This window comes from Populus euphratica, unplaced genomic scaffold (genome assembly GCF_000495115.2).
Source record: "Populus euphratica unplaced genomic scaffold, PopEup_1.0 scaffold1.1, whole genome shotgun sequence".
Classification (NCBI taxonomy): domain Eukaryota; kingdom Viridiplantae; phylum Streptophyta; class Magnoliopsida; order Malpighiales; family Salicaceae; genus Populus; species Populus euphratica.
The window spans coordinates 5,917,463-5,945,368 of NW_011499845.1; the positions used below are offsets into that span (position 1 = coordinate 5,917,463).

General features: G+C 34.1%; 4 protein-coding genes and 1 pseudogene across 6 annotated transcripts; 2 read left to right on the top strand and 3 right to left on the bottom strand.

Annotated features, from left to right (window-relative positions):
- Window positions 1–320: 320 nt before the first annotated feature.
- ORC4 (origin recognition complex subunit 4) lies at window positions 321–4,460 on the bottom strand. Of its 2 annotated transcripts, XM_011024544.1 has the most exons (16): window positions 4,255–4,460; window positions 4,092–4,182; window positions 3,953–4,009; window positions 3,804–3,851; window positions 3,438–3,488; window positions 3,310–3,353; window positions 3,158–3,221; window positions 2,848–2,934; window positions 2,440–2,531; window positions 2,289–2,370; window positions 2,101–2,186; window positions 1,893–2,002; window positions 1,346–1,438; window positions 1,202–1,266; window positions 967–1,110; window positions 321–705 (listed from the first exon to the last, which is right to left on the bottom strand). In XM_011024544.1, the coding sequence occupies exons 1-16, from the start codon at window positions 4,362–4,364 to the stop codon at window positions 676–678; spliced, it is 1,254 nt and encodes a 417-aa protein (XP_011022846.1). In that variant the 5' UTR covers window positions 4,365–4,460; the 3' UTR covers window positions 321–675. The 2 variants fall into 2 exon arrangements, with proteins under 2 accessions (XP_011022846.1, XP_011022840.1); XM_011024538.1 differs by lacking the exon at window positions 321–705 and having other exon boundaries at window positions 934–1,110.
- A 1,816-nt stretch (window positions 4,461–6,276) lies between these two features.
- On the bottom strand, window positions 6,277–9,449 carry LOC105124510 (uncharacterized). The gene is made up of 4 exons (XM_011024556.1): window positions 9,244–9,449; window positions 9,070–9,163; window positions 7,817–8,026; window positions 6,277–7,141 (listed from the first exon to the last, which is right to left on the bottom strand). Exons 1-4 carry the CDS (start codon window positions 9,316–9,318, stop codon window positions 6,447–6,449), a joined length of 1,074 nt encoding a protein of 357 aa, XP_011022858.1. The 5' UTR covers window positions 9,319–9,449; the 3' UTR covers window positions 6,277–6,446.
- A 1,103-nt stretch (window positions 9,450–10,552) lies between these two features.
- LOC105124519 (MATE efflux family protein 5-like) lies at window positions 10,553–13,979 on the bottom strand. 2 transcript variants are annotated; one of them, XM_011024572.1, is made up of 8 exons: window positions 13,627–13,979; window positions 13,055–13,413; window positions 11,799–12,343; window positions 11,598–11,684; window positions 11,441–11,497; window positions 11,031–11,269; window positions 10,728–10,933; window positions 10,553–10,635 (listed from the first exon to the last, which is right to left on the bottom strand). In XM_011024572.1, the coding sequence occupies exons 2-8, from the start codon at window positions 13,328–13,330 to the stop codon at window positions 10,567–10,569; spliced, it is 1,479 nt and encodes a 492-aa protein (XP_011022874.1). In that variant the 5' UTR covers window positions 13,331–13,413; window positions 13,627–13,979; the 3' UTR covers window positions 10,553–10,566. The 2 variants fall into 2 exon arrangements, with proteins under 2 accessions (XP_011022874.1, XP_011022869.1); XM_011024567.1 differs by having other exon boundaries at window positions 13,055–13,479.
- A 6,743-nt stretch (window positions 13,980–20,722) lies between these two features.
- Window positions 20,723–24,416, top strand: LOC105124531 (ATP synthase subunit beta, mitochondrial-like). Its single transcript, XM_011024585.1, has 9 exons — window positions 20,723–21,325; window positions 22,033–22,108; window positions 22,200–22,288; window positions 22,457–22,574; window positions 22,652–22,755; window positions 22,847–23,005; window positions 23,101–23,325; window positions 23,420–23,731; window positions 23,930–24,416. The coding sequence occupies exons 1-9, from the start codon at window positions 20,846–20,848 to the stop codon at window positions 24,044–24,046; spliced, it is 1,680 nt and encodes a 559-aa protein (XP_011022887.1). The 5' UTR covers window positions 20,723–20,845; the 3' UTR covers window positions 24,047–24,416.
- Window positions 24,417–25,794: 1,378 nt separating this feature from the next.
- The window catches only part of LOC105124550 (fruit protein pKIWI502-like), a 4,323-nt pseudogene continuing 2,211 nt past the window's right edge, over window positions 25,795–27,906 (top strand).

The window sequence follows — 27,906 nt, forward strand, 5'->3', positions numbered from 1 at the left end:
TCCAGACTCTTCTTGGTTTGTTTCCACTTTCCATCATCTAGGAGATCAATGTAGAAGGGCGAGAATAGGGAGAGCAAAGAAAGACAAATCCCATGACATCTCAACCTAGGATAGGATGATCACATCAAAGGGTAAAGAATAGGATAATTAAACAAAACAAAATCACATAGCTGATTTTGATGTGAAAATGGAAAAAGTCTTGCACAACAATTGCGTACTACTCTTGGATCTCTGGACGTTTATATATTTGCAGTATTATGTACCAACATCAACCTCATTCCCATTGAAGCTTGGCAGCAGTCATAATGTGTAGTCTAGCATTAAAAAGTACATCATTCTTTCTTTTCTCCCAGATTTCCAGCAGCTGTGACAATCTTGAAATCAAACAGATACAACTTGGGAAGAAATTTGGAGCTTGACCTTCTTAAAATTCTGGAATTAAGGAATTCCTGATCATCAAGAAAAAGCTACATGGCAGTTAGCAGTCGATACAATGAGCAAAGTATCAGGGGATAAATAACAAATATCTAAGCTAACATTATCAGCAGCAGAACTAGCAATGAATTTCTTATTTTCTGCACATTGGTGCAATTGCCTTGAAAGAAAACAGCAGATGAGAATTCCTTGTGGAAGCTAATCAGCCATCAACATTGTCTCTCCACAGCTGCTCTGCCTTCAGCGATCAATTAATTTTAGAAGAATGGCCTGCCAGAAAATCAAAATAACACACTCATCAATCATTGCAGTAACAAAAGGAAGGAAAGTGATAGAAATCAATGATTTCATGGCAAGAGTAAAAATGGATGCGAGGACACCCCAGCAAGCTCCAAATAATTACATAAATCTATAACAGGGTTGACTGGTTCAATTTTTAAACAAATACATTGCTTTACCTAAACCACACGAAAAATTATGACATGACATATGCAGTTCTCAGAAACAGGTACTATTCTGGGAGTAACTTACAGGACAGGATCGGTATGATTTCAGCCCCTCTTGTAGTTCAGCATACGAGACTACAAGCTTCACTTGACGGAATTCAATAGATTGACTGTGACCTCTGTTGTCTGTGAAACAAATTAACTGACGTTGAAGCAGGTGTTCAAATGCCTGCAGAAGTTAGGGTGAAACATTGTCAAAATGTGATGGAGCAGATGTGGTTGAACACCATAACAGAAGTTTCACTGAGATTTATACAGACCCGTAAGCAAACATTTTGCGCATAATAATCAGATGTCGGGAACGAATCATGTATGCTTTTGTACTCTGCCAAACATGAAAACCCTTTTAGTACATTAAAATGATAATACGGTGTAACAAAATGCAAGAAATGTGTCAAGTTGACCTTTCATTACTGAACTGAAGTTGTAAGAATTTTGCTCTCTAATTTCCAACCTTTTCATGCATACAAGGATGTAGAGTTCCAAGATGGAGCAATCTGCCAAAAAATGTTATGGTATCAAACTCTGCACCTAAAGAAAAAAATAAAAAAACCAGTGCTTGCATCAACAAGACATAAAATTATACTTCCCATGCTTTCATGTGAAAGTATTTTTTCAAAAATTCATGCAGCAGTATTATTCACGGTTCTCTGCTCTTTTTTATTCGGTGCTACCTGACATGTGCACCTTAAGTAAACTTGAATAAATTCCAAAATCTAAAAGTGGATAAGTATCTCATAAAAGGAATTGATGCATATCACACGTGATGCATTGCAGGATATAATATGTGGGGATGATGATTGGGTAATGTCAGCAACCAAGAGACAAGATAGGAGATAGCAGATGAGTTCCAAGAGCATCTAATAATTATGAAACTATCCATTCATAAGCCACCAGATAAGGTACATCTGAGCAAGAAATAAGTACCAAAGAAATTTCAAATTGGCAGACCTTTTATGCATTCCTGCTTTGGTTGCCTTTGGATGCTCGAAAGTGCAGCTTTGAAGTTCTCAAGTGACAAGAACCCCGATTTCAATTCCATATTTGAGATGGCAATAAATCTAGCATCAAATGGTAAGTTGAAGAGGGTAAGTATTATAACCTCAAAAACTATTAATTCACAACATTCAATTTTTCCAGGTGCAAGAACTAAACTTACAGAAATCTCAATAAATGATTGGTGGTAGAATAAGAGTTCAGATAATTGCTGATGATTTCTTTGAATCTCTCATCTGCTAAAATACTCTGTCAAACATCAAGACGGTACATGTTTGAATATGACTTTACATATCTGAAAGGACCATGATACTACTATCTAATAAAAAGTATGCATCAGATAACATATACTTGAAGCTTTTCATTGAACTCAGCAGCGTAGTCATGGGCAAGACTTGAGTCCATTGGCAAAGATAGGATGTGCTCCAGCAATCTGCATAACCAGAAAGTGATAAACTGGGATTTTATCACGGCACTTCTAACTCATGCAATGGGAAAGTACCTTTGTACATCTTCCTTAGATGGAGGAAGAAACAGTAACTTCCTATGAGAAAACCGAGATCTCACTCTTTTTTCCAAAAGCTGATCCGCATCCTGCACATACAGCATGACTTTTAAGGCTCTTAACAAGTTAAAATTAACATGATCATGCATAATCAATGTGCTAAGATTGGAATTGACATTAATTTTCCACTCGTCTATGCTTTTCTGCCTATTTTACTACCAATTGTTTAAGTGCTACGTTTAAAGATTACTACAGGGAGAAGAGCTTCCGCTTTCTCCAACAGAATTATAATTTTTCACACATAAGATCTCAAAAATAATTATGACAAGCATCTCTTTGCTAATGCTATATACTAGGAAAAAAAGAGAGGAAGCAAACAATGTAAGGAAAAATAATTTAACATACCAATCGGCAACTAACACCAACAACAACAGCCTGAGATGTTACAGATTGCATTGCATCCAACAAACTATAAAGTAGTCGTTGTTTCCCCTGAAAAGAGGAAAATCAAAATATATATATATATATGTTAATTTGAGATTTCAACTGAAGAAAGCTTGCTATCTTTTGTGTAAGAAAAAATCCTTATCCCATACAGTCCCTATTAAAAATTTCCAAAAAAAAAATTTCCTGCATGGACTATCATAAAACTATAATACTTAGCCACATTAAACTTGAGAGGTCAACTTGAGAAACTAGAAAAGATAAAGGATACCTGGGCAAATAGGTCAAACTCATCAAGTGAAAAAATAACTGTTTTATGTGCCAATCCACACTCCCTGGCAGCAAGAGCCAACACATTTAGTCCAAGTTTGAGATAGTCCGATAGCCTTAAATGGCCTGTGAAAACAAAATATTAAAACTCACCTTAACATGGCTATCATAAACTGGGAGTTATCGTCAAAAGAAGCCTGTAAAAATCATCCCAAGATCAGGAAACCCGAATCCTTTCATCATAAGTCACTATTCTCGACAAAAACAGATTTTTGTATTACCATTTTTGAGAACAACAAATGATGCTCCATACATAGTTGTCTGGCAATTTCCTGAATGATCAATAACCATTACAAACATATTAATATTTACATATTTTAGAATTAGCATATCCTACAGCCCCACTTAATCTCCAGAAAATCCATGGTCTAAGCATTTACATATTTTAATTAATTTGCTTGCAAAATTACCAATCATCATAAAAAAAATGGCTACTTCAATGTCAACAACAATACCTAATCAATGTATTACATATCAACAATGCATTTTTTCTTATTATCATCGCAATCAAATAAATACATCATGACACCATCATATTGCAAGATCTGAACGGTGTTAAGATGTAGGAGAGAAAAGGGATATATGACCTTGAAGGCACAGTTGTCCTCACTATGCAATAACCCATTCAATCTGATCTGCATCACAAAAAGGTCATTGCGAATCTAAAAGAAAAAAAAGAGAGAGATAATTGAAGAGAATAAAGAAAAAATAAACAAATTCAGTTATAAATGCATACGACAGTGATTGTGTCGGGATATTCCTCCAGTAAGTCGCTGAGGACAAGCTCCAATACCTGATTAAATCATTTTTTAACGCTATGTTCTCGATAGCAAATCTATAACAAAAAAAAAAAAAAAGAAAATGGTAATGCATACCGCGACTTTGCCAGAGCCACGGGGTCCAAGAAGCAGTATAGAATTGTTGCAAGCCTCCATGATTGAACTCGATATTATAAACTTCAACTTGCTGGAAATTTATTCCACATTATTTTAACAAAAATTATTGGGAATTCCAAAAAGCCAAGACAATCAAACGCACCTGTAGTTGCTGTCAGGGGAATCAGAGAGAGGCTTGAAGATGAAATTAGGGTTACAGAGTCTGCTCCTTATCAGAATTTGTGCTTTCTCGGCTAGATTTTCGATTCCCATTTTGGGATTTATTTTGTAGCAAATTGAGAAAAAAAAAAAAGGTACAGTAAGATGATGGAAATGGCGGGAAAGCTTGGGAGCTTAAGTCTTAGGGCAAGGAAAGGTCCGTAAAGGTCCGTGTATATATAAGGGAGAGTGTAGTGTAATTACGGATAACTCCCTGGGTTTTGGGTGGGCACTTGCTCTGGTGGGCTAGGCTGTTCCATGTAAGAGATCACATTTGTGAAAATTGAACTTCAAATTTTTTTATGTTTTGGTTTTGATTTTATTTATTTATTTGCAAAAATTGTTTAGAGCATCGATTTTCAGTTCAGTAAATAGAAGCTTGTCCTACTCTCAAGTTTTTGCAATTTTATTTTCTATTATAAATATACACATGTGTTAGCTTATGCTGCTCTTTTTTATAGGTATATATTTAAAGATAGGTCTACATTATGGATTTTTGATGTCATTGTATTATACTGTTAAGTATAATTTTATACATGGCACCACTAGTAACTTTTTTTTTGTTACATTAAAACAATTTAATAAGAAGCCCACTTACAAAAATTTTAAAATCAAAATATTTTTAAATTAAATAAAAATAAAAATTAAATCCATAAACTACCAAATATAAAGATAAAAAGGTACAGGTATGCTAATTGAGTTTACTTTAGAGGGTTTCAAAATTCTTAAACCGTTATCCAACTTGTGATATCTATTTTTAAATTTTTGATGCATTATTATTTGTAATATTTATATTATCTAACTTTAATGAGCTTAGTCAAGTTAAATAATATAATATTATAAATAGGTTGTTTTTTTTAATACCTTTAATTCTAGTTGGTTTTTGTTAAAGAGTTTCATGATGGTTTTTTTTCCTAAGCATCATACTTACTATTATAGAAAACGCACTAAGTGGTGTGATGTTTTTATGGTAGATATGTATTGTTTATTTTCTCGCATTTTAATGTAGATTTATTATTTAAAATTTTTTAATATTTTATTTTGGTCCCAAAAATTATTTCTGCATCATTGCATCTTTTTTTAACCAAATTAAAAGGAAATTAAATCAAATTTATTAGCCGATAATAAGATTGAAAGATATGCAATCAAAGTGAAAAAAGCACCACAAATAGTGACAGTTTGAAATTGTCACAAAGAGTTCACTTCAATCCCCAGATCTTACATGTTATATCTATTCTATCTTATTGTTTTTCACTTAAATTTTAATTTAAAATTTTATTTTTTCTAATTCTTTGTTTGAGAAATGAGAGAGTATTCACCAAAAATGTCGCATGCACCCGTAGGATCATGGCTGCTTATACAGCTATGAATCCTACCAACTTACATGGATGATCAACCTACTTGAAGACCTATTAAAAGAAATCATTTGGGCTGATAGCTGTTAGTGATTAGTGAATAATTGTTGAGTTGAAATGATGATACCATAAAAAAAGTCATCTTGTAGCATTTGTACTCTTGAATTATGATTTTTTATTTTCTTGATGAAAACCATGTGCATAGCATATACTGTTATGAGCTACTCAGACCAACAATATTGCTGTAATGTTTGGATAAGGCCTGCTTCCACTACAGAAGACTTTTTAATGACCCTGAGATTCGATATGCAGAATTTCCACGGCACAGGACTCGTAAAGATTGGATCTTAGGATGTCTGATATGCAGTCGAAGCCTAGTCTGTGAAATTACAACCCCACAAGTTTAAACGACGACTCAATTTAAGGATTGTCACAGATTCATATATTTTTCCCTACATCTCATGTCCGATTTCCCCTCCCCACTTGCGTACTCTGGCCGTTTTACGCGTGAGCGGACTACGGTCTCGTATTCTTCGGTTATTATCCAGGAATGCGCTGACCCCTTGTCTCTCTCAAATGCTACGTTTCAAGTTAAGCTACCAGGGTAGTAATTCAGAGCAAACCTTGATCGATAAGCAATCCTTTTTTTTCAATTTGTAAATGTTTTAATCGAATGCGAAACAGACAGAATTACGTACTGAAAGATACTAGAAAACATGTATTTGGTCAAGTCTAGCTCAGAAACAAACTCTGTGCGAGTCCCCCCCATCCCTCTACCAGCTTAGCCTAGAGAAACATTCTGCATTATGGATTCTATTTCGCTGGTGCTACAGCAATCCAGCGTCACTTCCATTAGTTTCATTGAGCTTTTCAAATCATTGCATGCCTGGAAAATAGCGTCCGAAGGGCTTGTCAAACTTTCCACCTCCGACCGCACTTCATCAATAATACTAGATATTTTCTCCAAAGCTGCCTTCAAAGCTGGAAATTCTTGCGGGGGATAAAGAGAGGCTCCAAGCTCATCAATCTGCACTCCGATTTCTTGGCACAGCTTCAATAACTTCTCCAGAGCGTCCACGAAATTGCCACTGTCTTCAGGCTTTTCCAGTTTAAGCAAACCAGTAATAGTGCGGATGAGTTCTTTTAGGACTACAACTGTCTCAGTCATAACCCCAATAGCCGATTGAGCAACTTTCATCTCTTCAGGTGACAAGTCATTGCCTAGATCATCACTCAGGCTATCATTTTCATTGATTCTAGAATCATCATGAGAAGCTGCTACTGTTTGATTGGAGGGACCTGGTTTAAGCTCCTTCATCTCCCGAAGAACATCCTTCACTGAAACTGCAACCTGTGTCATTGCTCGCCCAATTGCTGTGATATTTGAAGCCGGAGTCTTCTTAAGAGCATCACATGCTTCCCATACCGCACCAACTAATTGTGGTACTACAAGTTTGAAGTCCTTACTGCGAGATCCTGCCAGTGTTCATTTTATAAGGAAGAAATAAAGAGCATCAAAATCCATCTATTTAAAAGGCATGACGAATCACCACACAATCATGTTGATGCATAACATGACCAAAATAACCTTGTAAAACTTGTCTACACCTAGAAACAAGCATCATGGTGGGAACTTGCATATTTTATTGTCAAGTTTACTTCCTAAGATCACATGGGACATCAAGTGATCAATCACAGTTTGTCTCATTAGAAAAGATTAAATATATTGAAAGTCTCATTAGAAAAGATTAAACATGTTGAAAGCCAACTCCAGTTTCGATAATGATTCTAGAGAACTCCTGCAATTTCTCCTTCGAACTCCAGTTTTTGTTTCAATCATCCCAAAATTGTTTGACTTGTTTCTTTAATTCCATTACTGGAATAAAATTTTGGGTCATAAGCACTTAGTGATAGTGTATAATCACAATATCTACGCTCGTTGTAATATTGTATAATCAACACACTGTGTTTCCATAACTTAAATAGCAAGTCATGTGTTGCAAGGACATTGCTGAGGTAAAATAGATGCACTGATCTCTCAAAAAGTACACCACTGATTGGATCACACATGCATTCTTTTGCATAATGTGTTTGTTTAGAGCACAGGCGCGTTGAGTGCATTTGTTTGTGTGAAACAGAAAGAGATGTTACCATATGAGGAGACAGTTTCCATCATCAACTTAAAACTGCAGTCAACAACTTGCTTAATGGATGCATGGATAGCAGATGAAAGAGTAGGTCCTGCACCAACCATACTTCCATGAGAAAGCAGAAGCAGACCCTGCAGTGTATTGAAGTATGTTACCATGTTTTCTTCAACTGCTTTAGCTTCTGGTGTTTTCCCAGTCCAAAGCATTCCAACTGCACCATAATAGAACCACCATCACATACACGAATCTGAACCATAATGCCATGTAGGAAAAGAGAAAGGACGGAAGCTGAAGTGGAAACAGGTCCAAAATGTCATTCAGGTGACATGGGACAGATGACAAATCAGAATTATGAACAGGGGGAAACTAGTATCAATAAGGGTGCCCCCCCCCCCCCTTCCCATTTTTCTTCTAGTTTGTTTGGGTATGTTTTGTTTGTATTGCACCCCTCATTTTATTTTATTTTATTTTAAGTTTAGTGCTAATATTTTGAAAATCTTTTACTTATACCATTTAAATTAAGACTTAGTTTCTATAAAACATATATTTTGCACCCCTGTAAATTGTGTATCATCCCTAATTTTAGTTTAAAATCTACTTTAATCTTTTCAGATTGACACCCTCACTTCTTAAATTCTAGGTCCGCCCCTGACTACGGGGACAGTTTTGTATGGGCAATTTTCTCATCATGAGTTTAAAACGTCAGCAAGAAACAGCCTTGGTGTGGCTATCATTCTCATCACGAGTTATAACAACCAAACTATATAATGTTGTAAAAACAACAAGAAGATGTGATGGCAGATGCACCGGAACCCAACCATAACATCTAAATATAGACCAGAAATCAACCTTTCAAATGAATATTCAAAACAACTTACAGCCAGATACCTTAATGACAGCAAACTCAATAAAAACAACCAATTTTCTCCTCCTCTGGTTATCAGGCAATCCAAAAGAAAAAAAGAAGAAAATTTTCTGTATTTCCCTGTATCATCCAGTTTCTAATTTCACCAACTTGCTCCTTTTCTTATGATCAAAATAGAACAAACCAAATTCAAATCCTTATGATGCCGCCAAACATCTAAGAACACCCAACAAAGAAGCAACGCTAAAATATGACAAGACAATAATTGAGATACTTTCAATAAGCAAATGTAGTACTATGAAAAAAAATGCACGCCATCTAAAAATTTAAAATTTAAAAGAAAATACATTAAAGAAGAGAGAGAGATGGAAGGTGTTAAAGAGTGGTACCGATAGTAGCTTGCTTGGTGACTTCATTGCCCGTTTTAACAACATCATCCCAGCTCAGCTTATCAAGCGACGAAGCTGGTGTTTGATCCAACAGCTATTTATTATTCATAAAGAAACAAAATTACCATGCTATAAAAAAAACTTCAATTAAAATCTGAAATGGCGGAAGAAAACCTGAAGGGTCTCGTGGATGGTGTTAAGGTGCCCGCTCAGACTTTGATTCAGACGCTCTCTCTCCGCTTTTCCCATCTCTCTCTCTCTGTCTCTCTCTCTTCTGTCTCTCAATCAATCAATCTTGTGGTTTTTGGGGTATAAACTGCAGCTCGTCTGTCCGATTTATTTATAACTCTACTCAACGGTGTCGTTTGCTTGACCCCAATAACTTCCCATGTTTTTTCCCCCTTCTCAGACTGTATCTACTGATACTTGTTCAATACAAAGAGAGATTCACTAGAAGAAAAGAGAAAAAGGAGAGGCAATAAATAAAATATTTTTTTTACTCCCTTTTTAAAGTAATATCTATTAAATTTTATTATCTTAGACATATAGCTAATAATATAATTGATATATTTAGAGTGCATATGTTTTTGTGGAAAATTTTTAAAATATTTTATCTTAAATTATTTTTTTATATTTTTTAATCAATATACTAATTTTAAAAATAAATTTTAAAAAAATAAAATATATTTTAATATATTTATAAATAAAATATATTTTAAAAAATAATTGACTTATCTTACAAAAATCATCAAACATTATAACTACTAATAAGATTAATGCTGATTTTTGTTACAATAAATTAGGCTGCTTGGAAAGCGTCAGCATTGGATGCAGGGGAATTTGAAATACTACCGAGGGTTGGTTTGATAAGGTAGTTGTAATTATTTTTTAAAGAGTTTTTTATTTAAAAATATATTAAAATAATATTTTTTATTTTTTAAAAATTATTTTTTATATCAATATATAAAAATATTCTAAAAATATCAAAATAATATTAATTTAAAAATTTAAAAATTTAAAAATTAATTTTTTTGAAATACATTTTTAAAATACAAAAACAAATAAATACTTCAGATTTTCAATGAGTGGTTCGAGCTCTTCAGACGCTATTATAGCTGCTTCCGTGGAGGTGGACAGCTATAGCTGCAATTTGATCCAGCCATGCCGGCACTGCTGCGGATTTTTGACCATGCTAAAATTTACATTTGATCATGCACACCTCCCAGCAACTGTTTCTTGCCACCAAAAGTCCCTACAGCTTCAAGTACCATGACACCAGCACACTAATAATAAGCATATCACGTCATGATAAATCAAAACTGCTTGCTCTTTATCATTGTCTCGTCATCAAATTAATCCATGATGGACATCAAATCTCATCTTCAATACAGAAGCTTTGGTGCCACAAAGACTGGGAACAAAGTTGCATAAGCTGCTAATCTAATTGTTGTCTCTTAAAACTGCTAGACACTAATCTTGTTCGTCGCCTCTGTTCCTTCACGCTAAAGCTAAAGTGTTTTCTTCTGCAGATCTTTCCTCAAATACCCTTTCCCTTGCCTGCCTTGCCTGCAGCAATAAGACGACCCAGACATTAAAAACATCTCAATAGAGAAAGGCACCGATAAGGCTTCAAGATAGATTAAGTTCGGATATCAAACCTGTTTTTCCCAGTTCGTACAACTTGTCACAAGAGACAGCAGAACTGTTTGCAAAATGGCACCGGCTTGTATGCCAATCCAAAGGCCTCTTGCTTTCAACTGCAACCAATAGCCCAGTATGGCAGCAACTGGAACCCCACATAGATATAATGCTGCAAGATTGACGGAAGCCCCTATATGCTGCCAACCACATCCCCTTGCAACGCCTGCAGATGTGAGATAACAACGGAAACTAGGTAGAGTTATGCCAATATTTATCTTCAGAAAAAAATTTGCTTGTCGATATAGAAGGTGAAATTCAACCTGAAAGCACCCCTTGTAAGCCATCTATTATAACAGACAGGCAAACCAGAGGGGCCATGTTGGAGACATAGTCCACCACTTCCCTCTCATTGCTGAAGCTGTAACCAAAAATGTGCCGCGTGGCAAAGAGGGTTCCACTCACAATAAATAACTCTATTATTGCAAGAATCATCACGGAGTAGGCAGCAATACGTGCTGCTTGCGGGCGCCCAGCTCCTAATTCATTTGAGACTCTAGTGCTACGTGCACAGACGAAGAAGAAACGAATGGAGACATGAAAAATCAATTGCGTCATTCATCATTAAAAAAAAAAAAAAAACAAAGAAAGAAAGCCTTCTTTCGATATAGAATTGAAGTGAGCTAGTATGCAGATCTACAGAAGTTATCTAAGTGTGTATCGCAGCACAAACCTGGCTGCTGCGCTTAGTCCATATGGAATTGAATAGAGTGTTCCGATCGTTGTTAAACTGCTTAACAAATTGGAAAGCAAATTATTTGGTGATATTCTCGTTCACACGTATCTTTAAAAGAAATGTTAAAACAAAAAAAAAATATAAGAAAGCATACCAGACAGACAGGACTGAAGTCTCAAGCCGTGGATTTGATAAGAGCCCTGATAGCAGAATGACAATCTCATATGACCACCATTGCAGGCTACAAGTTAATTTTAACAAGACAAAATTCATGAAAGGTTACATGCCTTCTGATATTTAGAATTACTGGTATCTTTATGTTAATTAGAGGAAGAAGAGAGAACGTATTATTTACCAAATCATCATTGCAGATGGTATAGCAAAGCGGACGAACTCTCCGATTCCTTGGAACAGTTCTATAGAAATTGGGACACGGGTTTTGGCACAGGCGGGAGAGTTTTTAACGTATAATATAAGAAAAATTGCATTCAACCAATATGAAATACCGACAGCTAATGCTCCTCCAAGGTTTCTTAGTCCAGACTTGAATACTAAAAGCCAGCATAGAGGTATATGTAAAAGGAGAGTGACACAAGAGCTTACAAGCATTGGAATGGTTATACTTTGCACTTGCAAGTATCGAGAAAGTGGCTGAAATGTTGCATAAGCGAAAATGGTAGGAATGAGCCATAATGTAAACTGGCCAGCTTCGTGTGCAATTATGGGATCTTGGCCAATTAATATGAGGAGCTTTTCCATGTTGATCCAAACCAGAGATACAACGAGAGCAACTAAAATTAGGGAGAACATGGCACCATAAGTTTGGTTTCCGACTTTTCGATATTGTTGAGCTCCATAAGCTTGCCCACATAAAGTTTCCAGTGCACTTGCCATTCCATTCTGCCCGGCATATAATCCAACAACAACATTAATTTATGTGCACCATGAATTTGTTATGCTTTTTTCATTTATTTCTCTTCATGGTAATAAAAGCTTAATGTGCAAGAAAGTCCACATCAATTTACCATCACAATTTTTGCAATATCAAAGGTGTGGCTAGTGCATTAGTTGTGCGGCTTGTGAATTTCATTCATCAAGCATTACGTAGTGCAGTTCATGATTTAAGAACTAGCTGGAGAAAAATATATGGTCTTGGTGGTTAAAAGAAGATCGTTAATATTCTATTGGATTAACTGATAAACTGCTTTTTGAAAAAAAAGAACTATACAACATGCTAAAAAGCCGGGAGACAAAATTAAAGTGCCGAATCTAAGAAGGATTTGGGATCAGTGTCTTTGGGTTATGTGGTAGCGCAGAGAAGGATTTTTCTGGCGGGATTACTTGCATCCTATTGGGCCTCTCATCGATCAAAACGTTTTAGGACAAAGGGTCATAAGGGGAACTGGCAATGCTATACAGCAAATGTATCTGGGATAATTTATAATGACTGGGTATGGCCCCCAACAAGATCTGTTCAGATGGTCCATATTCTTCAGCAATGTAAGCAGGATCGCATCCTTCTATGTTGTTCCTTTTGGTTATGAAATAAATTAATTTATTCATCAATAAAAGAAACGAGGAGATTAAAATGGAAATACAGAAGAGACTTACTAGAAGACTGATGCCGGTAACATTACAGAGAGAGATAGCTATGGCAGAACTAGATAGAGCTAGTTCACCAAGATGACCCACCATCATATTTGAAATAACCAGCAACAAGTTGAGGGCTGTCGTAGTAACCACCATGGGTCCTGCTATGTAAGCTAGCCTTTTCGCTTCTTGAGTAAACTCACGCCATGTTTGAGCTATACCTTCTCTTCCCTCTTTTGATCTCTTTTCTGGTAGTAGTAAACGCTCTTCCATGCTCTTTTTCGTGTCTTTTCCCATGGATGATGGATTATAAGTTGCCTGTCACGCTATTCTTAGAGATGTGGAGATTCTTTCTTCTACTTTTTGATTTTTCTTGAAGACTGGAGATTGACAGTCGAATAGATATCAACTAAAAACATTAGTACAGATTGATCGAGTTTCAGCATCTTTGGGGAAGAGAAAAAAGGCATATTAAAAAAAGAAAAAAGAATCAATATTGAAGTGCTGCTGATGCATTAAGGTGTTATTGCATTATTTCCTTGATTGTGCCGGGAAACATAAAGTGATTACAATCAAGATAGGCCAATCATTACCTCTACAGTCATTCATGCGAAGATAAAGATGAATGTCCGGTTGAAGGTTTTGAATTCGAGCCTTTCAAAAATAAAAATATAGTCTCTCTGTTGGCCACCAATCTTTTGGGAGAGTTCCGTCGGACTAATCACCTATCAGTGAAACGTTTGTGTCGGAAATAACAGGTTGGAATTATGCCCGTTCCTTTATTTGTTACAGCGAGCTAGCTATCCTTCCTATATGACATTTAAAATATCATTAAAATCTAACTGTAAAGAAATAAAAAGATTAATTTGGTCAATTCGTGATTTAATTCGGTGGGAATAAGAATTGAAAATGGAAGTATTAAGAAATATGTTAATTAAAAACTTTTAATATTTAGTGTTTGAAGGCACATGTAGGTCCATTTTACTGCGCTTAAAGGTGGAACCAAGGTTATTAATTACGTTCAGGTTGGTATCTTATTATTTCAATTCCAACGATATGTTTTGGTTTTGAAGTTTATCGGCTTGATATTTCAAGAATGTATTGTTTATATATATATATATATATGCAATTTAAAATATTAATTTAATAAATATAATTTAAACTGAAATTTAAATTTAAATATAAACTAACTTGAATTTATATAATTCAAATTTTTAAAAAAATAAAAAAATTGAAGTTGAAGCAATATAACTTAATCAGTTTAGTGAGTTTAAAATTAACCTAGATAAATGATAAAAATATTATTTAACTAAAATAATCATGATAATACAAAGAAGATGTATAAGAAGGTTTCTTATAAAAGTTTTGTCCAATACAATAATTATATTGAGAGATAAAATCAATCTTATAAAACTAAATGATAATTATAAAAAGTAAAAACAAAAAAAAAATTATTTGACCGAATTGGAACTGCTGAAACCTTCCAGCTGGAATTTAGATGAAATTTACAGAAATAACCAAAAAATTAAAATTTATTCTGATTTATTTTGTTTATTAAATTGAAATGAAATATACCAGCTACCCCACATAAAACAAAACAGAAAAGACAACCTTAATTTAAATTCAAAGACTCGAATCATATATGAGTCCAGCAGAAGCAGTACGGGCGAGTCTGTCCAACCACAAAAAGGAATCAAATTTAAAACTTCGTTGACGTGGACTCAAATTACCCATTTGCATGCTCTCTCGATTATTTTAAGTTTTAACAAATCAGTATTCATACATAATATATGGCTAGCATTTCAAGTTAATTTTTAATATAAAAGGGCATCAATTTTATAAATGGTTTTTTTATATTATAATTTTTTAATTAAAAAAGAAAACCGACTCTTAATAAATAAATTAAAAATAGAAATGACAAATTAAATACTAAAGTAAAATAAATAAATTTAAAATAGAAATGACAAATTAAATACTAAAATAAAAAATTGAACTTTCTAATAAAAACAAAGATAGATGTCTTTGTAAACATTTTACTTTTGTTGTTCTATTTATTCTATCTTATAGTTAAATCTAATTCTAGAAGTCTTTGTAAAATTGGAATTTCTTTTGGCACGTCTCTTATATACGAGAGCGAAAAGGTTCTGATATAGCCCGGCACGATGAAATTATATATACATGAAAAAAAAGAGTTCAATGACAGGAGAGGGAAAGAAAGAAAAAAAAAAAAAGTCGATTATGGAATGAACAGTGTAATCGTGCAGTGCAGCTGAATATGTGCGAACCATGATTTGCACTATTCAAGCACCACAATTCTTTTATATTTTTTTTTGAAAGTTTTTTTTTTAAAGTAAATTTTAAAAAAATAAATTTTGAAAAAGTAATTTATTTTTTAATATTTAGTAGTGTAATAAAAAATAAATTAAAAAATATTTTTTAGTGTTTGATTATATCATAAAAAATTAGCTAGAAAATAACTCATAATATTTTATTTTTTTTAAGTATGTTAAAATATGAAGAACAAATCTTACAGATTAAAAAGTTAAATGAGAATAAAATTAAAAAAATAATTTCATAAATTATCTCCAATAAAATAAATAATAATAAAAATAATAGAGATTAAATCTAAAAAATAAAAGATAAAAGATAAAAGATAAAGAAATTAAAATAATAATAAGTAATATTTTATAAATTATTTCAAATAAAATAAAACAATCAAAAGAATAATGATCAAATTTGATAAATAAAATTTTTTAATAAAAAATAACAAGAAAAAAATAAATAACAATTATAAAAATAAAGACCAGAGTAAATATAAAAATTAAATTTTAAGAAATAAAATTAAAAAATAAATATTCAAAATAAAATATATACAGTAATCAAAAGTTTAAAGATTAAATCTAATATAATCAGTAAATAATATGATATTTTTAAATTTTTTATAACTTTCAGAAAATATTTTTTACCCGAATGTTTTAAGAAAACACTTTCTTAAAAATTAAGCCAATTTTTTCTTTGATTAAAACATATTTTTCGTTTATTAATTTTTTTAATGACAAATATAAAAAAATTAAAAAATAATTTTTTAAAAAATAAACACAATCTTAATATCTTATGTACTGCCTGTAATAATTTACTCGAGATATAATCTACTGTTAAACAGGAAGTAAAGGTTTTGTTAATTAGAATATGCGTTACGAGAGAGTTTTGTGATGCTTGGGTTACTAAAAAGGATTCGCGAGGTATTTTTATCAGACAAGTTGTTTTTAAAATATTTTTTATTTAAAAAATGTTAATTTAATATTTTTTATTTTAAAAAAAATTATTTCTAATATCATCACATTAAAATAATTTAAAATTTTTTAAAAATATTAATTTAAACTAAATAAAAAATTTTAAAAATATTTTTAAAACATATAAATAAACAGACCACTATGTTTAGAAAGTATAATTCCATATCAATGTCCCGGTAAAAATATTACATAGGCATTATTTTAGTTTACGTGAATGAATAATTTAATAATGTGACGCCGCTTAATTTAGTTAATTGCTATTTGGTAACGTCGCTAGCTAATAGTTATTTGGGAACGTCAGAGATTGTCTTCGACATGTGGTTTGTCTGATAGCAATTAGTGAGTCTGCCACTCACATCATTTATATTTAATGATTGATTTTACTATGCAAATACTCTAAGATATTTTTTTAAAAAACTGTTCAGGGTTGGGATTCGAAGTAATTTAAACTGTTTGACTGACACTGTACAGTGGAACACATGTTAAGTCACTAATGGACGTGACAAGAAATATAAGAAATCATTAAAATACGTGGAAATTTCCCAAGCCACTCGTGTTTGTGGTATTATCAATTGCCGCGGACCGGGATGATAATTACCTTACAAGTCCAGTTATTTTTTATGTTTTATTTAAAAAAATATATTTTTTAGATATTTTATATGTTAATATTAAAAATAAATTTTAAAAAATAAGAAATATATATTTTAATATGTTCTTAAATAAAAAAATTCAAAAAGATAATTAAAACCACAAAACACTCCACTGTAGTAATATCTCCACGAATTGCATGCACCTGGGTGGTTCCACATGGACAGAAGGACACAGGGGATCTACCCCTGGACTGCTACAGTAAATACCATAAAGACAAGGGCAAAGTAGTCAAATTAACTGCCACTTGTAATTTTGTATTATTCGTAGACAAATGATTTAGGGATTCCGAAGTCATAATTAAACCTGATTTGGAAATGACTCGATCGAAAAGTTGACCTAGGGATTTTATAAGTTAATCTAAATTAATTTTTAAAAAATAAAAAAAATATTTAAAATATTTAAAATTTAAAAAAAAATATATAAAAAATTCATACAAATACATATTATATATATATATATTGTAAATAATGAAGTTTTCTAAATAAATTAAAAAAAAATAATTATTCCTTGTTAAAAGATATCATGTTAAGTTTTTTAAGTTAAAGTATTCAAATAAAAAAATTATACCACATTGAAAAAATAGTTGTTTTATTGAAAAATTATAATATATATATTAATAAGTTTTCAATTTTACATTAAAAAAATATAATTTTTTTATTAAAAATATAAAATATATATACTATTAGGTTTTAAATCTCATGTCGAGAAAAATATTATATTATCCTTTTTAAATGAAATGTTTAAATCATATGTTTTTATCTCACGTTAAAAAGATATTATATTGTCCATTTAAGTTAAAGTATTTAAATCAAAAAAAAATTATCCCGTGTTGAAAAAATACAATTTCTTTCTTAAAAATATAAAGTGTGTATACTAGTAGATTTCTCACATTTAAAAAGGAAAAAACATCGAGTCTCCTTTGAATTTTTCCAGGTCATGGGCTGACCGGTTTGATTGCCTAAGTTTTGCTAGATTGTTGTCTTGGCTAGTCTTTTATTAAATTCAAACCGATCCAATTACTAAATTAACATAGTTTAAAGTCGACCCGTCAGACCAAACCAATTTAATAACCAGAGATTCCAATGATGAAACGGTTATTTTGCTTTATGTTCTGATTGAAAATATAATAATTAAATAGTTTGTTCTTCAAGGTAAAATAGATTAAAATTATTAAAAAATATTTTTATATTTTTATAATGTTTTTGTAATTATAATCAATTTAAACGAACAAGAGACCATTCAATTTTTTAACAAGGTTAAAAAAATAAAAAGTGATTAGATATCATTTATAATAATCACTTTGTGTTTTTCTAATTATTCTCACTGTTTTGGCTGCTGTTTTTCCCATGTTTTTAGCATTTTCTTGGTTTGTTTTATTTTTTAATTCAATAGTTTATTATTTTATTTTATTTATTATTTATATTAATTTTAGTTTTTAATCACTTGATTGTTGTCTTTTTCAAAAAAAAATAATTGAATGATTAAAAATTTTGCTTCATGATTTTTTTTTTATTTACATGTTATGAGATAACCCAATCTTATAATATAGATTATGAATGAATTTCAAATATTAGTTTGATTTAATTTTGATTTTTATTAGATTCTTTAAAAAAAATCATTATTTTTTTTTAATAGTAGGTTGTTTGGATTTTAGGTTTGTGATTTTTACACGAGTTTATTTCAACATCCCATCCTTGGTCAAATGTTAATTAAATTAACTTTTTTGTTTTCTAACTCATGCTATAATGTCTGAGTTGCCAACAATAGAGTTTAAATTTTTTTATTTTTATTATAAGACTATTCGTTTTTATTTAATTTTTCTACTTGTTATCAAATTAAATTGTTAAGATCTTTTAAGAATATTTTTTTGTAATATTGGTAAAAATTTATTTTTTATATGTTATTTTTTATACAATATCAAAATTGAAAATATAATAGGTTGTTTAAGAATTTTTATATACCTAATAAATATAGAGATAATATAATTTAAAATATAGTCGTGTAAAAAAAAGGTCGATCATTTTACTAGCTGGGCTTAAAAGAGATTTGTTTTTGGAGGGCGTTTTGAACCCTTGAATTTAAGTTTATCTTAATAGAACAATAGATACGAAGCACACAGCCTTTCCTTACAATTTTATAGAAATTAGTTAAGATGGAACTTATAAAATAGTAATCATCCCTCTTTTATTACATGAGGCTAACGGTGCGTGAAATAAAAAACGAATAACGGTATCAAAGTTAGTCAGCCAACTGAGTGTATTTTTCGAAACCCAAATCCTGAGCGGATAATCACCATGGGCTAAAAATGCAAAAGTCAGGTGTATGATTGGGCCAGAACTGACCAGGCGGGCTCCAATTCTGATAGACGGTTCAAAATCAACACAAGGGTGATGTTCGAGATGTGACAGCGTAAATCTACTGCAATTTAGGCCCAGAGCTGGGATCTTCATCAAGAAGAGATCCACCATGCTTTTTATAAATGAGCTGGACACAATGATATCGAATTATCATGGCATGCTCATGCTGATTTATTCTGCTGACAATACCGATAGTGATTTAAATTAAATACGGAAGGTGTATGGCTAAAATCATGGATAATTTAACTCTTCTGTTTTTGCTTCTCTTGATTGTACATCATTCTAAAAAATAAAAAATAAAGAATAAAACTCAAAAAATTAAGAAAATATAACGATCAAAAACCAATTAATCACAGGGGTTGAAACAAATGAGATTACAAATGTATATTGATATTATCAATCCATGTCTACCCATCTATCTGTACTGTACAACAACGTTATTTTTTATTTTTTAGATTAATATGGGTGTCCGGGTCAACTTGCGCGCATCACGACTAATCTCACGGGTTCTGAAGTTAACAACCATGTAAGCCTCCGGTGACCATCATATGAGCAACTAAGGACTCGAACCTGAGATCACAAAGAGAGCAAATCTTTTAGTCCCAAATCTTTATCATTTGGACACCATCTAGATAATTAACAACAACGTTATTTAGTTTCATCGGACGGGGTAAAGTTATTTAGGATTATCATGTCTTTATATATAACACACTAGAAACTAAAACAACAAAGAAGTTGTATCCGATTCAAAATCAATGTTCTCAAGAGAAAATTACAAATGTATTCACGGATATCTGATTTCATAGGTCTCCGCCCAACACCACAGACTGCTGTTCTTTCTCTCTCTGTTTTTTTTTTTGAGCAATTCAATATATTCTTTCTACCAAAAAAGGAAAAGAGAAACCAATCATCAAACACAACATTTCCCCCCACCCATAACTTTCGGATTAGTGCCGGAGACCAGGGTAGTTTAGTCCGGACGGCTTTAACTTCTTGTTTCCTCGTAGATTATTTGTAACAAGAAGCCAAGGTTACCATGGTATTTCTGTATACTAATAAAATTCTAGTCACTCAACACACTCCATTAAAACCTGATCTGAAGACGCGCCCCGAAAACTGAAGGAGAGGGCAACTTGTCTTCCAGATAAAGACGACGCCGTTTACAGCATCCATCGAATCCCAACTGCTCGCCACGTGTCTTCTTTGAAATTATCAACTCCAGTGGCCAAGGATTTCGTCAATGCCCTATACGCCATCGTTTCACTCCCAGTCGTATGGCTCCACATTACAACCTTGTCAGCAGCAACAAACGAAGGAAACTAAATTCAAAAATAGAAAAAACATAAATAGAATTTTCCAATATAAAGTCACAGTAAGTCAGTAACGGTAAAGCAGTGAATCAGATCTGCTATTAGCTGAGCCTTAGCTACATATAACAGTATATCGGTCTCACAAACCCTAACATTCACCCCTCCCTTTCTCTGTCTCCATCGTCCTCTGAAGCCCTAACCATGGCTTCACGCAGGCTTTTATCTTCTCTTCTCCGATCAACTTCTCGCCGATCTCTCTCCAAATCTACTCTATCAAATTCTCACCCTAAGCTCTCTACATCCTGCACGCGCCGCGCGTCACCTTACGGCTACCTTCTAAACCGCGCGGCTGAGTACGCAACCTCTGCAGCCGCCGCATCGCCTTCGTCAAAACCGCCTCCTGCCAAATCGGAGGGAGCGAAGGGGAAGATCATCGATGAGTTTACCGGCAAGGGTTCGATCGGGCATGTGTGTCAGGTTATTGGTGCCGTTGTGGATGTGAAGTTCGACGAGGGTTTGCCTCCGATTTTGACGGCGTTGGAGGTTCAGGGACACTCGATCCGTTTGGTCCTTGAAGTGGCGCAGCATTTGGGTGAGAGTGTTGTTAGGACCATTGCTATGGATGGTACTGAAGGTTTGGTTAGAGGCCAGCCTGTGCTAAACACCGGGTCCCCAATTACTGTAAGAAAATTCGTTCAGTTTTTCTTATGTTATGTTTGTTTTTCAATTTCATGGTATCTGATGAGAAATGCTGGGCTTTTGTTGTCTTTCGATTTTCCTTTTAGAGTGTGATGATCCATGTTAAGATGGGTTTTTCTTTTTATTGTAGATCTGGGTATTTGTTTGCTATGATTATTGCAGCGATAAAATTGGAATAGGGTTTTGTGGAAATTGGGATCCGTTTTCTTTTTCTTTTTTTTTTTGTTGTTTGGTGTGATTCTACTTTTAGTGCAGGAAAATGGGAAAGTTGAAAGGAGATTTTTTTTAATGAAATAAAGGATATATTTGATTGGAAACCGGAAAAAAGGCTTGAATCTAATAGGTTCAATTGCGCACTTATATGTTACTGGATTTTATGTAACTGTTTAGTTTCTTAGGGTGATCTCTTTGATGTGGTGTTGCTGTGGATCAAGGTTTTATTTGAAATATGATTGCTGACACTGGGAAGGATAAATTTTTTAGTGCAGGCTAAGTTCAAAACTCTGATGCTTGGCTAGTGTACCTATCCCTTATGCATTGGTGTTTCCTTTATAATGTTTTATTGTTTATTGCTCTGGTTTGTTATTGCGGGGTTTGTCTGTGGTTTTCAAGTAGGTATTATTTGTGCTATGTCTCTGTTAAAAGTTGCATCTTCTAAGCTGATTTCTTTACTGGCATATGCTCTGTAGGTGCCTGTAGGTAGGGCCACCCTTGGTCGTATCATCAATGTCATTGGAGAAGCCATTGACGAGAAGGGGGATCTCAGTAAGATATATGCAAACCTTAATCATTTGATCAGTATAGTATACTATTATGATGTGAAAATTTTCAATGACTATGTTTTAATCCCCATTAGAGACGGAGCACTACTTGCCTATTCACAGGGAAGCTCCTGCTTTTGTTGAGCAAGCAACTGAGCAACAGATCCTTGTTACCGGTATTAAGGTAACCAACATATATAGTCTTATTTAGAATTTTAGTTGATGCCTAGGTTCGTATTTTTTTTCATCCATTTTAAACAGGATGGGTGTTGTTTTCATGTTTCATGTACTTCAACAGTTGAAACTTGATGCTAGCATTTGGAATTTATGCTCTCTTATTTCCTCCCTACAGGTTGTTGATCTCCTTGCACCATACCAAAGAGGAGGAAAGATTGGACTGTTTGGTGGTGCTGGTGTTGGAAAAACTGTGCTTATTATGGAACTTATCAACAATGTTGCAAAAGCTCATGGTTTGTTTGGCTCCTACAGTAATACAAAGTTTTTTTTTTTTCACACTCTGCTGATTTTTATGGTTTTCTGTGATCAGGTGGTTTCTCTGTCTTTGCTGGTGTTGGAGAACGTACCCGTGAGGGAAATGACTTGTACAGAGAAATGATTGAAAGTGGTGTCATTAAGCTAGGGGATCAGCAGGTCAGTACAATTGGCCATTCATCTATTTTTCTATTTTATTTTTCAAGTTAATATTTACTGAAATTTTATAATTTCTCTCTCTTCATATCAGGCCGAGAGCAAATGTGCTCTTGTGTATGGTCAAATGAACGAGCCCCCTGGTGCTCGTGCTCGTGTTGGTCTCACTGGGCTTACCGTGGCTGAGCACTTCCGTGATGCTGAAGGGCAAGATGTGCTTCTCTTCATTGACAACATTTTCCGCTTTACCCAGGTAAAATTCAATGCCAGTGGATTTCTGGCTGAAACATCTTAACTTGTTTCCTGTTGCTGAGTTACAAATCTTTTATTTTGCTCTTTGTCCTGCAGGCTAACTCAGAGGTGTCTGCATTGCTTGGTCGTATCCCATCTGCTGTCGGTTATCAGCCAACCTTGGCTACAGATCTTGGAGGTCTTCAAGAGCGGATTACAACAACTAAGAAAGGTTCTATTACTTCTGTCCAAGCTATTTATGTGCCTGCTGATGATTTGACAGATCCAGCTCCTGCCACAACCTTTGCTCACTTGGATGCCACAACTGTGCTGTCACGACAGGTATGGCTGTGTTTACTTGAATTAGGCTAGCAGTCACAGCATTTGTGGTGCTAATATAAATCCTAATTGCTATATTGCCACTCCTATTGGACAGATTTCTGAGCTTGGTATCTATCCTGCTGTGGATCCCCTTGATTCTACATCTCGTATGCTCTCACCTCATATTTTGGGCGAGCACCACTATAACACTGCTCGTGGTGTGCAGAAGGTTCTTCAGAACTATAAGAATTTGCAAGATATTATTGCCATTTTGGGAATGGATGAGCTCAGTGAAGATGATAAGCTGACAGTTGCCCGTGCTCGTAAAATTCAGAGGTTCTTGAGCCAGCCCTTCCATGTTGCGGAAGTTTTCACTGGTGCTCCTGGAAAGTACGTCGAGTTGAAGGAGAGTGTAGAAAGCTTCCAGGTGCTTTTCCTTATCCTTCTTCCTTCTGCCCCTCTCTATCTGTGACACTTGCACAAACATGAACCCACAAGTTGGTCCTGTCTGGCAGATTTTCTTATATTGCATTTGCATGGCTAGATGACATTTGCTGTCTGGTTGGGTTCTGCTACACTAATCATAGATTTAATTCGTTGGCAATTCTGTTTTTTTGTATGGCAGGGTGTGTTGGATGGGAAATACGATGACCTTCCAGAGCAGTCATTTTACATGGTTGGCGGTATTGAGGAGGTTATTGCCAAGGCTGAAAAGATTTCCAAGGAATCTGCTACTGCTTAAACAGACCAACTTTTTTTCTCCTTTTCTTTCCTTAAACTGATAATTGCAAAAATCAATAATTAAGGTGGTGCTGGTGATGCTAGCAACAAGATGTTCATTTTTTGAGATCAAATTTGTCAGGATTTGCAATTTCTGTTTTAATGTTGTTGCAGAGTGTGAAAGAGGAATAGAGCTGAGACCTGTCCAGCCAAGCCCCCCTTTCTCCGTGTTGCTTGAATGAGGGGGCAACATGGGGAGGCGGGCTTGTATATTTTTCCTTTATCAACTGTCAATTATCTCTTGAGAATCTTTCTGACAGCGTTTACGGATAATCCTGTTTTGAATATTGCAAAACTGGTTCAATTGAACTCACGTCTGTTAACTTGTTCTAGTGTAGCTGGTACAATTTGTTTGGACAGGGCTTTGAACTGAATAGTTTCTGGTTTTGTTAATCAGAAATTCTTTTTGCATCTTGATTATTCTGTAGTTTAGAGTTTATTGGTGAGGAATATACGATGATAGGCTCCTATAGTAGTTTGTTGGGGACCTGAGTTCTGTATATGTCTGCAATATTTGCCCAGGTTGACCACGAATGATTTGGTTGAGGCAGTGAAAGGGCCGGTTGGTTAGTGACTATGCCCATCCTTTGAAATGTGTCTTCACCTAATTTTCATTGCAAAGCTCAATCTGAAAAATAAAAAACTTGAACATGTTACTCTCTGGCATCAAACGTCGTCTTGTGAAAGTCTAGGTTTTGGTTCTGGCAACGAGATGGCTTGTATATATTCTACCCATTACGTTTATGGAAAGTTTGTGTTTTGAGGATCTTTGAATTGTGCATCTATTATTTAAGATTTTATTACATGTAGCAAGAGGAAGCTTGGTTATTAATAAACGCAAGGATTGGGCAAATGAAAGAAGAGATAAGATTATGAAACTTTTGAACGAAATAATTTGAAAACATGTTACAGCTTTATGAGCTATGACCCCTGGGTTACAGGACATGGTATGGGAGGTGAACCTTGTGACCTCTCAACTGGGGGCTTGATTTAGATGTTATTCGTGCTGTTTTTTTTTTTTAATCAAAATAACTATTAAAAAAAAACACAAAAACAGCTTTTTAGATTTATAAAAAAAATCACTAGATGACCTGTGGGTTTGTGTTTCTAATAGAAGTTCAATTTGAATGCATGGTTTGTGTTTTTTTTGCCTTACCAAAATATGGTCGTGTGGTGAGTGGTTTATGAAGAGAGTATCCTAAAAAATTGTTTTATTATCAATTAAATTTCATTTTTTTAATTTAATTGATGCTAGAGAAATTCACCTCTCTATTTATCAATTGTTAGTTACATCCAATTTCCACGTTTTCATTAAATTCTTCTATCTTGGATGCTAAATTAAAATTCAATTTATTATAAATGATAATTTTAATATAGAATCATAATAAATTTCTTCTACTTTATTAGCCTTTATGTGTACTTTTTATACAAATTAGTTAATTAAAATTCACTATGAATTGTTGCCACTTAAAGAGGTTGAAGCTTATTTCAACTTTTGAAATAGAAATGCTTGTTAGGACCTGTTTTGGCTATGACCACAGTATTATAAAAAAATGATTTTTTTATATTTTTAAATTATTTTAATATTTATATAAAAAATATCTGTTTAATATATTTTTTAAGTTTTAAAAATAATCACTTCCATAGTAGAACCATAAAATTTTTAATTGCACCAAATATTTCATCTGCCTCTCTATTTGGATTATATTTGGGCAGACTTAACAAGGTCAAAAGGTTTTGGAATTAATTGATATTTAAAATAACACTGTAGGGGGTAAAGTATACTTTCCCTTTATGAAACTATACTGCAGCAGACAACAAATTCACGGGCCCACTAATTAGCATATATATTTACAGGATCACTCGAGGACATGACAAGTGGCAACTCACTCAAAACAATTCACCAACGGCGCATTATATCAAACGCCACCTCTGCCACCTCTAGCGCCGCCAACCTCTAGGGACCCAACCACCCGCTTCTCCCATAAACCACCGTAAAGTTACTATCTCTCCTTCTACTCTTCTCTCTTTATCATCGCCTCTTTCCCATGCGCACCATTACCCTCCCCTCCTTTCCATGGCTGTCCTACTCCGCCTAGCTCCAAACCACTTAACCACACACCTCAGACATCACCGCATGCGGGGTCTAGCCACGGTCGCCGCTGCAGTATGGCAAGACAGAACAGTCTGGACACAAGCGCCTCTCTCCGGGATTGAACCAGCAGCCGAATCACTCTTCCACGTGAGAATCGACGTTTTAGACTCTCCAGACCTCGCAGCGTCACACACACGTGCTGGACAGTACTAACAGCTACTCGTCCCCGACGTGGAGAAGCCATCGTTGCTGGCCATCGCCTCGCCGCCGTCCGACGCAGCTTCAAAAGGTGCGTTTGACTTTTTAGTGAAGAGCGTGGCTGGATCGACGGCAGAGCTGTTGTGCGGGCTTAAAAGATGAGATGTGGTGGAATTGAGCCAAGCTATGGGTAGAGGTTTCGACATTGATCAAATTGAGCCTGCCGAGAAATATCCCACGGTTCTGATTTTCGCCACTGGATCTGGTATCAGGTGCGATTTCTTTCTCTCCTTTTGTTTTCGATGCTCTCTTGATGAGAAATGAACCTGTGAATATTGCTCATTTCTGCCAAAAAATTATTGTACACAAAATCTTAGAATGGAAAATTGGTGCTATTCAGTTTCATGAGCTTTTGCCTTCCATAGGATAATTTCTAACATCAGATGATGCAATTTGATAATTAATATATTGCATTTTGATATATTAACACAAGCATCATTTTCCATCAAAAGAAGAAGTTACATTTTCTTAGCCAAATCCTTGCTTGTAGTAAACCTGAAGTAGAAGTAGAGTGTGCCATTTAGCCAGTACTAGATGTTTCTTATTTTGGCATTTAGCAACCTTGCTTCATTGCCATTGATTTCTTCAACATCTGAACTCTCTTAAGTATTCTTAATATATGCTTTTACTTTGTCAATTTCTGTACTATTTTCGTTCTTTTCTCTCCTGCAGTCCAATTCGATCTCTTATTGAGTCAGGTTTTAATGCTGATAAAAGATCTGATGTGAGGCTGTATTATGGGGCTAGAAACCTAAAGAGAATGGCTTACCGGGTTTGCTTGCTTTTTTCTCTTCTTTATGGCATGCTGCTGTGGAATTGCTCTTTCTTGTCCAGTTGCTTTTGGTGGAGTTGATTGAAGCTTGTGATTCTTCCTCCTATAGGATAGGTTTAAAGACTGGGAGTCTTCTGGTGTTAAGAACATGCCGGTGTTATCACAACCAGATGATAAATGTACAGGTAGATTGTGCAGACTTGCTTTTTAAGATTGTTGATCTGGGAAAATCTGATTAACATCTATTCATATCTTTGGTTTTTCAGGCTGCTTTTTCCAGGGCCAAGCAAATTTATAGTCCTACTGGCACTGGTGTTGTTCTCTGTGGGCAGAAACAGATGACTGAGGTTTTTTATAAGCCTTCATTTATTTGTTTTCTCATAATGTTTCCTGCATTTATAATTCCTAAAAATGCGTTGTTCATTCATTTGCCATGTTACTCATGATCTAACTTTGGGCATTACTTGCAAATTATAAATTAGGAAAGTGGTCTTGATCATTAAGTGCATGTTTTGCCTTGCATCAGCATGGAATTTTTCCTCATTTCATCAAATCATTGCAAATTAATGCAGATGGTATATGATGTATGGAAAAAATCTTCATTATATGCCAGAGCATGCTGCAACTTCTTTTGGGTTTATTTCTTGATTGGATTTCTCATTTTATTAATCATGCCATCCCACAATTTACACTCTTT